This window comes from Brassica napus, chromosome A7 (genome assembly GCF_020379485.1).
Source record: "Brassica napus cultivar Da-Ae chromosome A7, Da-Ae, whole genome shotgun sequence".
Taxonomy (NCBI): domain Eukaryota; kingdom Viridiplantae; phylum Streptophyta; class Magnoliopsida; order Brassicales; family Brassicaceae; genus Brassica; species Brassica napus.
This window is the reverse complement of record NC_063440.1, coordinates 1347763-1362654: the sequence shown is the minus strand read 5'-3', so window position 1 is coordinate 1362654 and position 14892 is coordinate 1347763. Positions and strand designations below refer to the sequence as shown.

Below are 14892 nucleotides of genomic sequence, written 5' to 3'. Positions count from 1 at the left end.
CAACTTAATAATGCAAGATGCTTGTTGGAATATTTGGAATATATAGTTTCTTTCTTGTGGGTTAGGAACACCTGACTCGCTTTTACAAATCATTGAGAAATCTAAAACCTCCCCCAAAGAGTTTTTGTTCCGTGTCTATTCCATTTGGTATGGTTCAACACATCAAACCACGTTGACTTCGATTCAAACCAAAGCTCCAGGTGAAACTCTCTCAGTGTAGTCGCAATTGCAAATTTCGTTTGGTTAATAGGATTAATCCCCGGTTCTCAGAGCTGTTAACTTGGGTGCAACATGTTTAGCCAAGACCAAACTAAAACCATACACATGCAGCCAAGAGATACATTTTTTGGATGGGGAGAGGGAAGCTACATTAATCCAATTAAAGATTTATTAATGTTTTTATACTAAAACGTCTAAAGTAAGAATATTTTTTCCTATCATCTAAAATAAATTAATAGGAGATGATTTAGTATGATGTAAATAGAACTCATTTCTTCACATAAAACATTTAATCATGAAATCGTTACTATAATAACTTTCATAATTTGTAATAAAATAATAAATTAGTATTAAAAATAAGTTCTTGTTTTGATTTATATTAATTGCACTAAGAAAACAGAAAAATACAAAGACTGCTCACCAAAGTCTGATGCAAAATGAGAGTTCAGTTTGTATCCTAAAACCTTACAAAACCTTTTCTTTGTGGCTAAGTTTGTGTAAAGCCTCTCTCACTCCACAACAGAGTTACTTTTCTCCATTAGTGACTCAAAGAACTCACCACATAACTTCTGAAGAGGCGGGAAGTTTAGTGTTGAACCGCTGAATATAGTTTCCCACGGTCTCTCTGACGATACAAACGGTGTCGCCAACGACTCAGCATCATCCTTTCTCTTCTTGTCATAGTCTGGTAACTGTCCGTACAGCGATGTGTATCCAAAATCTCCTAAAAAGATTGAGGATATATTCCATTAATAAAGGGAATTAATACAAAGTTTCCTTCTTGATATGTTTTGAACTTACCTGTCTCTTCGTCACCAACAAGACCCTCGTAGTCGATAGCGCTGCGCTCATGTGTGTCATCACTGTTGGGGTCGAACACAACATACTCATGGCTTCCATTTACATATGCAAGACGAAGCTGAGACTTGTCTCCTTCAAGAAATGAGATTGATCCTCCCTGAGCCTGCAAATGCAGACATGGTTTCACTCGTTAGTTTTCATCCAATCTCTCCTTTACCATTTAAAACTCTTTGTGTCATACCTTCATTACGGTCCATATAGATACAGGCTTAGGATCTGATCCGTTAAACAAGAGAATGGCACCATCTCTACCGCGGAAGATATTCTTCTTAGATTTACTCTTTCTGAAAGATTTTGGGACCAGAGCCAAGACAGCAAAACTGGACGAATCCACTGCAGAAGTGACAGCTGCAGAACGAGAAGAAACGTTTACTAAGCAAACGCACAACAAGAACTTTCAAGAAGAGGTTTTAAAGAAAAGATTTACCTTCTATGCGTAACTCATAAGACCATGATAAAGACAGCTTTGATGTATTCCAAACAGATAGTTCAGGTTTTGGAAAATTTGATGCAGCAACAAGGAACTCAGACTTCCCAACGAAACTGAGCTTTGTGATTGGCTGTAACACATTGAGAGGTTTAAACATCAGTCTTTATAAGAAAGACTCTTTAACTTTTCTTGGATGGGAAACTGTACAAGTTTTTTTTACCGTAAGAGTGGCTCCTAAGACAGACAAGAGAATGTTCTTGTCCGGATTCCAAAGCGTAATAACATTCTCAGCCGCAACAGCCAGAACAGTGCCATCCCCAGAGAAAGCAGCAGCAGTCATTGGCTTCTTCCTGAAAAATCATTCAAAAGGGAATAAGAATATATCATTTTGATTCCTAATGCACAGACAAAGCTATTACTTGTAAGAGCCAACTGCATGACATATCCAGCTAGAGTCCTTATCCGTCTGGCTCTTGTCGCTGTTGCAAACCCAAATCTGATACGCCAAAAGTGATATCAATAACAGTTTTTATAAAAGATACACTGGGAGATGTAATATAGAATCAGTTTTTAGAACTACCTTGAAGTCACCACCAAAGGATGTACTAACTGCCATGGAACGGGTAGGGTGGAAGGCAATGGCTGAGACACCAGCATCCCTGTAAGATAAACAGAAGGAGAAATATTGGGTGATGATGATAAATAAATATTTGAACATTAGCAGAGGGATAAGTTGATTACTTGTGAGGTTCGTATACGATTGTGGATAAGGTGAAAGTTTTGTTGTCTGGTTCAGACTCCCAAAACTTGAGGGACACTAAGCCTCCTATGCCATCTTCCGGAAGTTTCACTTCGGTTGTACTCATCACTGACCCATCCAGGGAGAGAGCAACAGCTGTCACCACAACCTGTTACCATATTCCCAAATTAGTCAACTAAACAAACAATAATAATCTTTTACATATAAAGACCAAATAAAACATGAAATGTACTTACTGTGATTTCATCACCTGGTTGATGGTTTCTCTCACAAACTTGAACCTGCAAAAACAATAATAATTTTACGTTATCACATACCAGCTTATAGATGATAATTAATGGACAACACAACGTGGAAAAGAAGATAATAACCTCTGAAATTCCACGGTCATTAAGGAGATTGTATAGCTGAACACAATAGTTCTCTGTGCACAGCGCAGCTATGCCAGAAGATCTATCAAAAGCAACAGTACTAGACAAGCCTTCATACATCTTAGGCAATGATGGGGGAGGCTGAAAACCAAAAACACAAACTGAAGTCAATGCCAAATCAAAGGAAGATATAACAAAGGTTACTAGAAGACAAGGGTAAACAGTTGGGGGATTTCAAGAAGAATAGAACTATTGAGCAAACCAACAAGACAAGGTTTGAAGATGTTTAATTTATCAGATTCTAAGACGAACCTTGATTCCAGAAATGGTCCTTGAGATCTCCATGGAAGGCATTTTAAGCAAATGGATCTGGTTATCTGCACAAACAACCTGCAGCTCTTGCTATCAGTAAAACATTTGCTTCCAGCATGTTATGAGTTAGATCAGACTGAAACAGCAATCTTCGACTTACGGAAGAAAGAGTTGGTTCTGGAGACCAAATGAAGTACAACAAGGGAGACCCTATCCTTGGTAAAAACTTCTTCTTCCCCGTGTCCAGCTGCCAAACAACAAGCACCCCTTCCCTTCCCCCTAGAGAAGAGAGTAAGAACACACTTTCAGGAGGTTAATAATCAGAAAATAACTCAGACGCACCTGAATACAAGTATGCTCCATCGGAAGAGAAGTTAAGGACATTAACTTCAGCAGAGTGCCAATGCCACGTGGTGCAAGACTCAGCATCATCCCCATCTCTCACCCCAGGGTTGTCCAAATCAACCACTGATCTCACACTCTTCTTCTGACTACCCAATGCAAGCTTTCTATTACCGAAGCCTCTCCAAATCAACACTCTTCCAGTCACATCTCCAGCGGCTATGATCCTCTCCGTGGGATGAAAGGCAAAAGCATTGATAACCTTAGTGTGATGCAACGTCATCTTCTTGGCAACTGCGTTCCTTGACCCTCCTCCAGAAGGAACACCCCATACATGGATTTTGCACTTGTGGCGGATTCCGAAAAACTCCCCAGAGGGAGAGATAACTATAGACTTTGGCTCTTCCGTCTACACAAGAAGATAAAAGCAAAACGATTTCAACATAATAATCGCTCCAAAAATGAGATTAAAAAACTCCATTAAAGCTGACCTCTTTCAAAGTATCTCCACGAGAAAGACGCTCCTTAGCTAGGTCAAACCTTCGAATGTGTCCACGCAGCTCCTTGGACCCTTCTTTAACCAGACTCGCATCCTCAACAGAAACATAAGCAACTAACTTACTAGAATCTACTTGTTGAGGCTCACTCAATAGAGAAGGAATGACCTATAAAAAAAAACAGAAACAACAACATCACACAAAGACTATCAAAGCCAAAGTAATAAACTTTAACATCACAAAGAGATTATCAAAGCCAAAGTAATAAACTTTAACATCACAAAGAGATTATCAAAGCCAAAGTAATAAACTTTAACATCACACAGAGATTATCAAAGCCAAAGTAATAAACTTTGTGACTAACCATAGAGTAAATAGGAACTTTGGCATCAACGGTTTTCAGAAGCTCAGGTCCTGAGAAGTCCCAGTAACGAATCATACCGTCGAGAGACGCGGTCCAGCAGTAAGAGAGGATCTTCTGAGCAGCGGTCGAGGCAGGGACGACAATAAGAGTCGTGACTGGAGCTGTGTGACCTTCAAGGGAAGTAATCTAAACAAAAAAAAGATGAAACCTTTGAATAAACTGTTCGGAAAGGAAGAGACTTTGGTGGTGGGAAAGTTGGTAACCTGTAAGCCAGTGGCGGCGCTGAAAACGGAGACGGTGTTTCCTGTGCAGACGAGGAGCTTCTTTGCGTCGTTGGAGAAGGAAGGAGGTGATGTCAGGTGGCTTCTACCGCCGCGAATCATGGCTGCTAAAGTTGAAGGAGAGGCGGAGGGAGGTTCAGGGTAGAAGGAGAAGGAGGCAGACGCGCAAAACTTGGTTCTTTTAAAAGCCCTAAACCCTTATTCATGTTTCTTTCGATTTTTCTATTTTATTACATTCCATTATTTATTTTTTAATTTAATCGGGAAATGTTAAAGACATTTGAGAATTAATGTTTGGGACCAATTACCAAACCAAGTGGAAGCATTGGGCTATTATTGTCATTAAGTCAGTCAGGACCAGTGGGCTTTTTATGAGCACTAATAAATATTTACAAAACTAATTCTGAATAATCAAGAAATGCTAGAAAACTAGTTTTTTTTTTTTTTAAGAAACACCTTAAGTAAATGTTAGTAGAAGCATATAAATGTTTTTAAAAATTATTTTAGTGAGATGAAAATGCATCTTTATACTCTTATTTCATGAAATACAATACAAATATGCACAAAAATCAACTAACATAATAATTTGACCCTCCTGATCACTAGCTCTACTTTGATAGAAAATAATAATAATTGTTTGAATTGAGACATAATAACATACATATGATAAGATTTGAAATAAATAATGTGATTAAACTTACAGCAAACCGAATGATCAATGCAACTCCATTTTCCTTTGGAGATTTTAACCATTGTTAAATAAACACTACAAAGAGCTACATACCAAAACAGATATCTAAGGTTAAAATGGAATCAATGATTGATCATCTGAAGAAAACAGATCTTTCTTCTTTGGAGATTGGCCAAAGGGAGAGGAAGTTGATTTATATGGTTGCTTATACGCTTTGTACTTTCCCAGGCATCTCATTTGATTTCACGCTCTTCATTTCCTGAAGTTTAAGTGCAAAAGAAGATAAAAAGAAGAATGTTAACCACACAACACAATATGCTTTTTAGGAACACATGCAACCAATCAATGTCTAAAAAAGAGTAACTCCAAAACCAATCAGTGACACTTTTGAATACCAGTTTTAATATTCACCATTTATGTGTTCATTAGATTTAGAGTAAGTCCAAAACGAATTAAATGACGCTTTTGACTACCAATCGCCAGTTTTATATTCACCATTGGGTGAAGATATGTTTTGTTCCTTCCACAGTTGTGTTCATTAGCTTAGAAGCAAGACTAGAACTAAAGAGCAAAGAAAAAAAAAACATTTAACTAGCTTTGCTACAAAGCTTACTCAAAATGTTTAGTATTAAAAATAAAGTTATCCAACTAACTAGTTAACTACATAAAGTGATGAATCAAATCGAACAAAGAAGTCAATATAGAAACTAGTACACAGAAAGATTCATGAAAGGAAAACTTACAGATCCTTTGCCTTCGTAGTACTCGTCCAAAGCCCATTGGTACTTAGATTGGTTTAACCCAAACCATCTCACCAAATGATCATCCACGCTTGAATGTGCTGTAGTAAAATGGTTTTAGCACCATACAAACAAGAATGTCAAAGTTAGAATCTTTTACCAAACACACAGAAACAGCATGAAAATCCACAGTCCATGGTACATTAGCAATACTCTCCACCTTAATCTACCTCACAAATATATAATATTTAGATCGATTTCTTCATCAATCATCAAGAAAGTTAAAGGCAATCTCAAAACGCAAGATCCGTGACTTTTTCCTCAGATTTCTTACCATTTTGAACCTTTGTGGCGGCGTTTTTGAAGAACCCCAAAACCGAGCCGTCCTGTTCAGAGGAAGCCACCGATTTAAACTGCTGCGGCGGTGGAAGAACCGGTGGTGGAAGGTTGGGTTTCTGAGAGACGGCGGCGGGAGATTCAGGTGGTTTTGGAGTGGCCGGAGGAGTCATGAAGACAGTGTAAGGACCGATTTTGCCGATGACCGGAGGAGGTGTTGATGGGTCTTTGTTGATCGGCATCTTGAGGTGGGAAAGTTTCTCAGACAAGAATCTAAAAAGGGAGAAGAGGATGTGCTAGTTGTGCAAGTTGCAGACAGTGAAAGTGAAGACGGTTTCTCTAGAGAGATAGAGATTCCTCTCTCCGTGTTTCAAGTGTAAAATGTACTTTACTTTTCACACTCACCATAGAGTCAAACATACAGTTCATATTTTCATTCTTTTTCTTTTCTTTTCTTTTTTTTTTCTTTTCCACCTAACTTTTTATATTTTATTTCTGATATTTTCAATTTTAGTCTCTCAAAATTTTCCTTACAATTTTGAAAAATAACCTGAAACTATTTTTTTAATTGAATAATTACGCTCTTTTTGAACTAAACTATTCGAATTACATTTTATCATTTTATTAATATTTAAATCAAAATTTCAGTGAAAATAAGAATAGACATATGAAAACTGAATTGTGTGAACAAAGTTTTTAACTGTGCAAATGATTGATATCCTAAGAATTTTTTATTGTAATTGAAATATAAACTTGCAAACGAGATTGGTTTCAACTAAATTGTCATATTTTTATATAATTTTCTTTATAGTTTTGTCAAACCTCTTAAAGTTCATAATATTGTTTTGTAAAAATGCGAAGAGATGGAAGGAGAAGAGTATTCGTTGCTAATTTTGTCTTAACATCTCAAATCAAGTTTAACAAGTAAAACAGAAAATTTTGATATAATTTTCTGTAAATAAAATTCATGGTATTAAAGCTCTGCTTTTTGTAGGACGTTTCTAGCTTATCAAATCGGTCATAACTAGCACGGTAAATTTTTTGAGAAAGGCTTACCAAATTTCTATCTTTTACAATTTTTAGTTACTTTTCTGTCTTTATCATATGAAGTTGAAATTTCTATATATCAAGAAAAGGTTTACAAGATAGAAAATAGTGTACTTGTGTGCGGTGATTACTACAATTTTAGTTCAGTTAAAGAGATAACTTCAATGAAAAAAATCTGAAAAGTAAGTAATTTTTGAGAAAGTTAATAATTATTATGAAAAAAATTCTTGTAACACAAGATTAACAAAAAAAAAATATATGTATCAATTAATAGAGAGGGACAAGCGCAACAAATGTGTGGAATTATGTTATCAGAATAAGTTATGTGAAAGAAGAAACAAGAAGCACATGTTTTCGTATATCAATACTATTAAAACAGAAGACCCTTTTTTGAGGTGCCCTTCTGTTTCAACAATATTTACAGATATCTGCCATTAGAATATTTTTAAGCTATGTTTTTAATTAAATTATGTATTTTTTGAAATTTTTTTATTCCAACAAACGAGATATTGCCGTTGTCCCTTTCCACTATATCTACGTTTTTTTTATCTTTCTTCCTACAGAAATCAGTACATTATTATTTTTGATTTTTGATGAATACTCAAACTTTCAGGATTTAACCCAGTAGCAGAAACCCAGTTCTACTCTCTTTTTTTTTGAAAAAAACCCAGTTCTATTCTTGAAATCTCGATATGAGATTCATGGTGACTTACAACCGCTATCTTTCTCATAATCGGCCACTAAATCAAAATCATCAATTTTTTTTTTACTTTTTTGGTTTCTATAGGTTAAAATCTGGTACTATGGATTCTACACCAAAAAACAATGGCGGCTGTAAAACTCTTTTCTGCGTAACCTAATTTGACTGGGGAAGAAGATAAAGAAATTACGTTTATACCATTAACGGAAAAAACAAAAAACAACAAATTAAAAACGGGCTGGGAATAGATTGAACCAGTGGTATGGGACCAGGAGAGTGCGTTGTTTCCACTAAACCACCGAACGTTTTTGTATTTTGTCATATATGATGTTTTTCTTTTCTTATATGACTGTTTGATCTTAAGTATATGCTTAATTAAATAGCATAGGTTAAAAGAATTAACACAGTCCAATTAATCATGCTATGAATAATTAATTAAGTATGTTTAAAGCTGAAGGTAAACGTTTGGGTTCGAATCAGAGTATTCGGATATTGGTATTTTAATAGAGATTTATACCCGATTTGAATATTTATAAATTTTAGTTAAAATTCGGTTCAGATCATTACGGGTTAACTTCTCATTTGAATTATATAAAAATTAAAAATCCAAATTTAATATTTAATATTTAAAATCCAAAACTAAAAATAATATACAATACATAAATTTAAATAATGTAAAACTAAATACCTAACACTAACATGAAAATTGGGTATTTGGATATTTGGCTGGAAACAAGTAGGTATTTTGGTTATTTTTAGTGTTTTATTCCTGACATCTAACCTTTTATAAGTTGTTAGCCAAATTTACATGCTTTCTAATACATATTTCTGCGTGTATTCTGAATATATGATCAAGGATAGCTTGCTGTCTATGAGTTAAGTTTTTTGAGAGCATTCACACTTCTAGAAGCCAAATAATGAAGTATATAAATAGCCTTTCAAACACAACAAATATAACCATTCTAAACCTCCAAACTGTCTACCGTGATCTACACTTATGGGTTCCATAATCAAAACCAGCAATCTAAGTGATGTTAAGCCTTTCCAATCTGCATAGAGAGTTCATGTGAAAGTGCTTCATACGTGGAAGTCATGCAATCCCCAATTTGGTTCTTCTCTTCAGATGGTTCTAATAGACGAAAATGTAAGCCCTATGATTATGGAACTATCGTCTATTATATATTTATAATATGTACCTCAGCCTTTTTTTTTACATGTTTTAGGGTGTGAAAATCTATGCCAGTTGCAAATAATCATTGTTGCAACACCTCGAGACACTGTCGAGATGGTGAATGGAAAGTTATTACTAATTCAGTTCTAATATTAGGTGATTGAATAGTCCTTACTTAACTTATTTTTTAAGGTATCATGTAGCATGGCATCTATGTTATTCCTCTTTTATAGATCTTGATTCTTGAATTATTTACAGTACATCCAAACTGTAAAATAAAACACAACATAAGAATCCTGTTATGGCTAAACACGTTAGGTTTGTAAATAATTTCAAACAGTTATATAAATAATTTTATCAGAAGTCATAGATTTGTATACAAATATACTCTTTTTCTCGCCAAATGTATTTTCAAATCTTTTATTAATTGCAATTATATATATATAATCCGCAAATAAAACCACGTTGAAGAGCATCTATACATAACAATATGGAATATACTTGGATATTAAAGAAACTTATTTAAGAAATAAGTAATATCTTCTGAAATAGATATTTACATAACAATATGGAATACAACCAATCATTTAAATTCATCGTATCTTCAACATATCAATAAGAAACCAATCAAAACAGGAAACCGCGAATTTTGTTAACTAAAAATAAAAACGGGCTAATAAATTTGATACGGATAAATATGACTATATTTAAATTATAAATATATACCTTTTTAAACAATTATACATTTTGTTTTAATAAAAAAATTATATATTTTAAAAGTAAGACATTAATATTTAAAAACAATTATATATTTTAAAAATAAGACAAGTAATATTAACTTCATTAATCCTTGCAAGAGAAAAAAAACTTTAAAATTGGTATCTGAAACAATTTACTCTAGGACAAAGGCAAACCTTTGGAGATTTGCTCATTTCAATACCAAATCGATAGAGCTCACTAATGTCTGACTGTTAATTTTTCAGATCGGAATCTATTTCATCCTATTTCATTCCATTTAAGCCATCCTAGAGGACATGCAAAATAAATAAAAAAAAAACTTGGGGCTTTGAGTTCAACTGAGTATCAACAATGAAGGAATTACAGGAACGGATTTAACTTGGAGATGCCTCTTGAGTTGAATCGTGGAAGAGCCGATTGGTTTCTTTAATCTCCATATGAAGGTTATTTTTTATTTTTTTTTCTATTAACCGATGCATTTGTCTGAAAATGACAAAGGAAGAAAGCAATTAGTCTTTCGATCGATGAAGATCAAAACAGTGATATCGGTTTGGGCCAATTTCGTTTTTGGGCTGTTCTAAAGCGGTTGGATCCTTAATAACACCTCATCTTGGTTTATATTGATAAAAATATTGACAAATATTTTTCTGGCCTATTGTTTAGTCCATTCTTAATAAATTAATTCATATAGTATAATTTTTTTTTTAAAAAGTCTAAACATTTTAAATTAATGCTATATACATATTATAAACAAAATATGAGCAATTTTAAGGTTAAGATAAAAATATGTTGTCCTATAACGTTATAAAAAAAATCTATAATCTCACTTTTATTCCTAAGTTATACTTAAAAACATAAATATGATATATGTACTATATATTTTTTGCATATTTAAAATTTTGAAAGTGCATATAGATGATTATCTATCTTGGTGTTTTAGTTAAAAATAAAATAATTTATATATATATATATATATACTATTAAACTAATGAGAATTGATGTCACTTACTCAAAACATAAAGTAAAATCTCAAATATGTAACTATGAAATAGTATTACGCATCATAATATGTTTTTACTATATACAACCGAAGTATACATTGTTTGATATATAAATTTAACATCAAACAAATCCCGCGCTTTTAAAGCGCGGGTCAATATCTAGTTTATATATTATTATTTTACTGTCAAACAGAACTTGTTCTAAATTTAGTTATTTGATTTATAATAATCTATTTATTTTTATTTAATATGCATCCACATGTCTACTATAAGCCAATGAATTTAGTAAAACCTTACAGATCCAATAAAATATAAAAACCAATAACTCCCACTAAGCTTATATAGTTTACCTTTAATGTTGTTAACAATGAAAATAAATTTATAGCTTTATACAACATAAAACCTGCACGATAACCATCTAATATCAACAAACTCACCATGCACAGAGCAACTACAAACATTTGAGTTTCCATTTTGATAAAAACACCTAGAAGATCCTCTTTTCTTCATGTCTTGATGAGCTGATTGTAGTACTAGAGGTAGCTAACAACAATTCATGCGCTTCATTTAGCATCCACTCTTCTCCGGTTTGACCACCTAAAATGACCAACCTAGTTCCTCCGATCACACAAGTGGTGTGCCCCCACGCAAACCGTGGTGGACTTCCCTTAACACTCAGTATCCTCCATGCAGGATTATCTTCTGCAGGATCAAGAAGATAGAGCTGAGACGCCGAGGCAAGCCCTGCAACCGAACCACCAAATATCAAGACTCTACCACCAGGAAGGCTAACCGCCACATGATCTAGCCTCGGTGGTGGAGCTGCCATGCCTCCCGGAAGGCTAGATCCATAACCAATCACCGGTCTCCAGCATGGTTCATCGTTGCTAAGATCCATTGTGAATACATCGTTAGACCGGAATCTCAAAGTTCCCAATTTCGCAAGACCACCAAACATGAGGATCTTGCGGTCAGTGGCGGAGCCACATGCAACAAGATGGGGGCCACTGAACCCAACAAAAATTTGAAAATTAGTGTAAGTTATTGAATTTTAATCTGTATGCCCCCATTCAAAAAAATTTGTTGCCCCCATATCTTTGTTTAAACTGTAAACCCACTTAAAATTTTTAGAAAATAGTATTATATTTAAGTCCATTTAATATTTATGCCCCCAACAAAATATTTTCTTGCCTCCGCCACTGCTTGCGGTCACCATAGACGGTCAAGGTATGTCCAAGGCGAGATGGAGGAGACCAAGGAACTGGTATCTCCCTCCAAGTTGGTGTATCCATCGAAAGGTCAAGAAGGAATGTATCGTTAAGCAGAGCTCCTGAATCAGCACAACCACCAGATACAATCAACTTAGTTCCATCGAGTGTGCACGAGCTATGCCATGATCTTGGTATTGGAGGGGCCAAACCAGATACTTCTCTCCAGGTAGGAGGGTCTGCATCAAGGTCTAGTAAGAAGACATCGTTGAGTAATCCATGGCTCCCGTAACCTCCAAAGACTACTAAATGGGATCCGTCGACACAAGAAAGGGTGTGACCCCAACGACCAGGAGGAGGAGAGTTAACCAGAACGGATTTCCACTGGGGACTACTAGAGCCAAGGTCCAACACAAATGTATCATTCATCGGTTGCATGTTCACACCTTCACCACCAAAGATAACAATCTTATTCCCAACCGCACACGCGCTGAAGTTACACCGGGAAGGCTCAACAGTACCTCCAAACGTAAACTTCCTCCACGCATTTGCTTCATGTGTGGTAAACTCTCGGGCCAATCGCACCCATCCAATCCTCTTTTCACCGGGAATACTCTCGAGAACACGTGTAGCTTCGGTCCCCCACGTGTTTTGACAAACCATTCTCCACACATCATCGTTCTTTGTAACCTCATTAAGCCGCCGGCACACACAACCCACTGATGCAATATCAGACGGAGCCAACTGAGACAGTATCTTGAGAGCTATTACCTCGTCACTCAGCTCGAATATCCCACATAGTCCACGAGAAACATTACGCTCTCCGGTTGGTAAAGCAGAGGAAAATGAACGAGATCTTCTTGGAATTTCTTTTGCAGACAAGTCAGGAAATGAGCTGAGATCGATATCAGCATCGGTGAAGGAGAGAACACCTATGAAATGAGTGATCTCGTCATCTTCACGGATAGGGACTAGTCGAAGCTTGTTCATCAAAGGAGACCCGTCTTTCCTGAAGTTCAACAACTCTCCCTGAAACTCGATGCCTTTTTCTAGACACTGTCGCATCTTTGACACAACAGTGGAATCTACAGAGGGATGCCTTCTTTTAGCATATGGACCTCTACACTGCAAGAACCGGCTGCCAAAAGAAGAAGAAACATATCAGAAGGGAACAAACAACGTAACAGCTAAGAGTAGTAGTTGAGGGAATGATCCCTCACAAGCAATAGAACAAAGACCAAATTAACAACACAGTTAAACAATCACAAAGACAAAGCTCTCCACTTTATAGCTTTGTTCCTCTATAACCAACTTCCAATTCCATGATTTCGAATTTTCTAGCTACGAATACCAAACAACGTGTTCAAGATCCTCTATAGTATCCATACCAACAAGAACCATATTAACGAATCGAAAGTTACTATTTTTTCCATCAACACAAAGCTCTGTCTAGCAACATCTTATCAACAGCACAAAAGGGTAAGTAAGCTCACCAGTTTCTACCAATAACTTCCTCGGCGCGATACCCAGTGACAATCTCGAAGACGGTGTTGACGTAGATGATTGGTTGGTCTGGCTCTAGAGCGTCGCTGACCACAAACCCACACGGCGTCGTTCCAGGAAGACTAATCTCCGGAAACGGAACCGGCCCGCTATCTCCGCCGAACCATCCGTCATCAGCCACCTCATCTCCGTCGCTGAGATCGGAATCGCTGTCCCACTCCATTCGATTTTGCAGCCCAAACCTAGAAATCGCCAGAAGAAGAAGAATGAAGAAGATAATTTAATTTTGATCAAGAAGAGCCACGTGGGTAAAGCAATTGATTCGGTCGGTTTGTGATGACTCGGTGAACTCACTACCTCTCCTTTATTCACCTTAACCGCTTCCTTTACCTTCCCGGTTTACGTCAAATTCCCCCCCCCCCCCCCCCCCCCCCCCGAGTTAATTTGATCACTTCGGTCAGTGCATACCACTGGTTTAATGCTTTGGGTTTGATTTTTGTTTTGGTTTCATTGATTCAATTTTTTAAGAAAAGTTATGCTATGGCTGCAATTGGATGCACATATTTTGGAATAGAATTGTGTGGAATGAGTCATTCATGAAAATTCCACAAAAATGTTACCATTTGAAATGAATTAAAAATAAAATGCAAAGAATGAAATGGAATGGAATATGTGGAATTGCAATGGAATATAGTTGAAAATCATTCAGCAACAAAAAATCTCATGAATGAAAGGAATGAAAAATAAAATAAGAATTTTATATTAATTAGAGTTTATATTTATTTTAAAATAAATCTATTTTAATTCCACTACATTCCTGCAAATAACTACCATTCCTGTTAAGTAAATACTTATATTTCCATTCCATTTATTTTTATAACTGCTACTGTTCAATTTACTCGTATTCCATTTTTTTGAATTCATCATATTCCTCATATTCCTGTAATTTAAAACCAGTTGCAGCCTATGTGTATTATATTTGAACAAGAAATTTAAAATTCATTCGAAAAAACATAAAAGATATATTTTCCAATGTGTAGAGACTCACTTGAGAGTAGTCTTTTCTCGGCTCCTTCTTCGTTCAATCAGCGCATGTGCCGGTGACGGTCGAAACTTCGTTCATCGTCTCCTGCTTCTTTTGTTGTTCGTCTGTGTGTGATTTACCTTCGTTTTGGGAAGAGATTCGTCTTTGCCAATTTGCTTTTGGCGTTTAATTTTTGTATGAATTTCTAATTCAAATAATTTTGTATCTGTGGATTAACGGTATGGTTCAGATTCTAAGCTTGTTTACTTGAATATCTTTCTAAATCTGTTTGTTTT

General features: G+C 35.6%; 3 protein-coding genes across 4 annotated transcripts; all 3 read right to left on the bottom strand.

Annotated features, from left to right (window-relative positions):
* Positions 1 to 544: 544 nt before the first annotated feature.
* LOC106357636 (WD repeat-containing protein 75) lies at positions 545 to 4683 on the bottom strand. Its single transcript, XM_048737196.1, has 16 exons — positions 4420 to 4683; positions 4157 to 4342; positions 3787 to 3960; positions 3296 to 3704; positions 3114 to 3232; positions 2954 to 3031; positions 2642 to 2782; positions 2507 to 2551; positions 2252 to 2418; positions 2091 to 2169; positions 1930 to 2006; positions 1731 to 1860; positions 1508 to 1640; positions 1262 to 1428; positions 1021 to 1183; positions 545 to 943 (listed from the first exon to the last, which is right to left on the bottom strand). The coding sequence occupies exons 1-16, from the start codon at positions 4537 to 4539 to the stop codon at positions 729 to 731; spliced, it is 2403 nt and encodes an 800-aa protein (XP_048593153.1). The 5' UTR covers positions 4540 to 4683; the 3' UTR covers positions 545 to 728.
* A 366-nt stretch (positions 4684 to 5049) lies between these two features.
* Positions 5050 to 6604, bottom strand: LOC106357635. Its single transcript, XM_013797309.3, has 3 exons — positions 6203 to 6604; positions 5872 to 5969; positions 5050 to 5387 (listed from the first exon to the last, which is right to left on the bottom strand). Exons 1-3 carry the CDS (start codon positions 6444 to 6446, stop codon positions 5334 to 5336), a joined length of 396 nt encoding a protein of 131 aa, XP_013652763.1. The 5' UTR covers positions 6447 to 6604; the 3' UTR covers positions 5050 to 5333.
* A 4562-nt stretch (positions 6605 to 11166) lies between these two features.
* On the bottom strand, positions 11167 to 13914 carry LOC106357634 (adagio protein 2-like). Of its 2 annotated transcripts, none has more exons than XM_048737197.1 (3): positions 13563 to 13914; positions 12053 to 13207; positions 11167 to 11868 (listed from the first exon to the last, which is right to left on the bottom strand). In XM_048737197.1, exons 1-3 carry the CDS (start codon positions 13793 to 13795, stop codon positions 11349 to 11351), a joined length of 1908 nt encoding a protein of 635 aa, XP_048593154.1. In that variant the 5' UTR covers positions 13796 to 13914; the 3' UTR covers positions 11167 to 11348. The 2 variants fall into 2 exon arrangements, with proteins under 2 accessions (XP_048593154.1, XP_022544305.2); XM_022688584.2 differs by having other exon boundaries at positions 11167 to 11835; positions 12074 to 13207.
* Between the last annotated feature and the right edge of the window lie 978 nt (positions 13915 to 14892).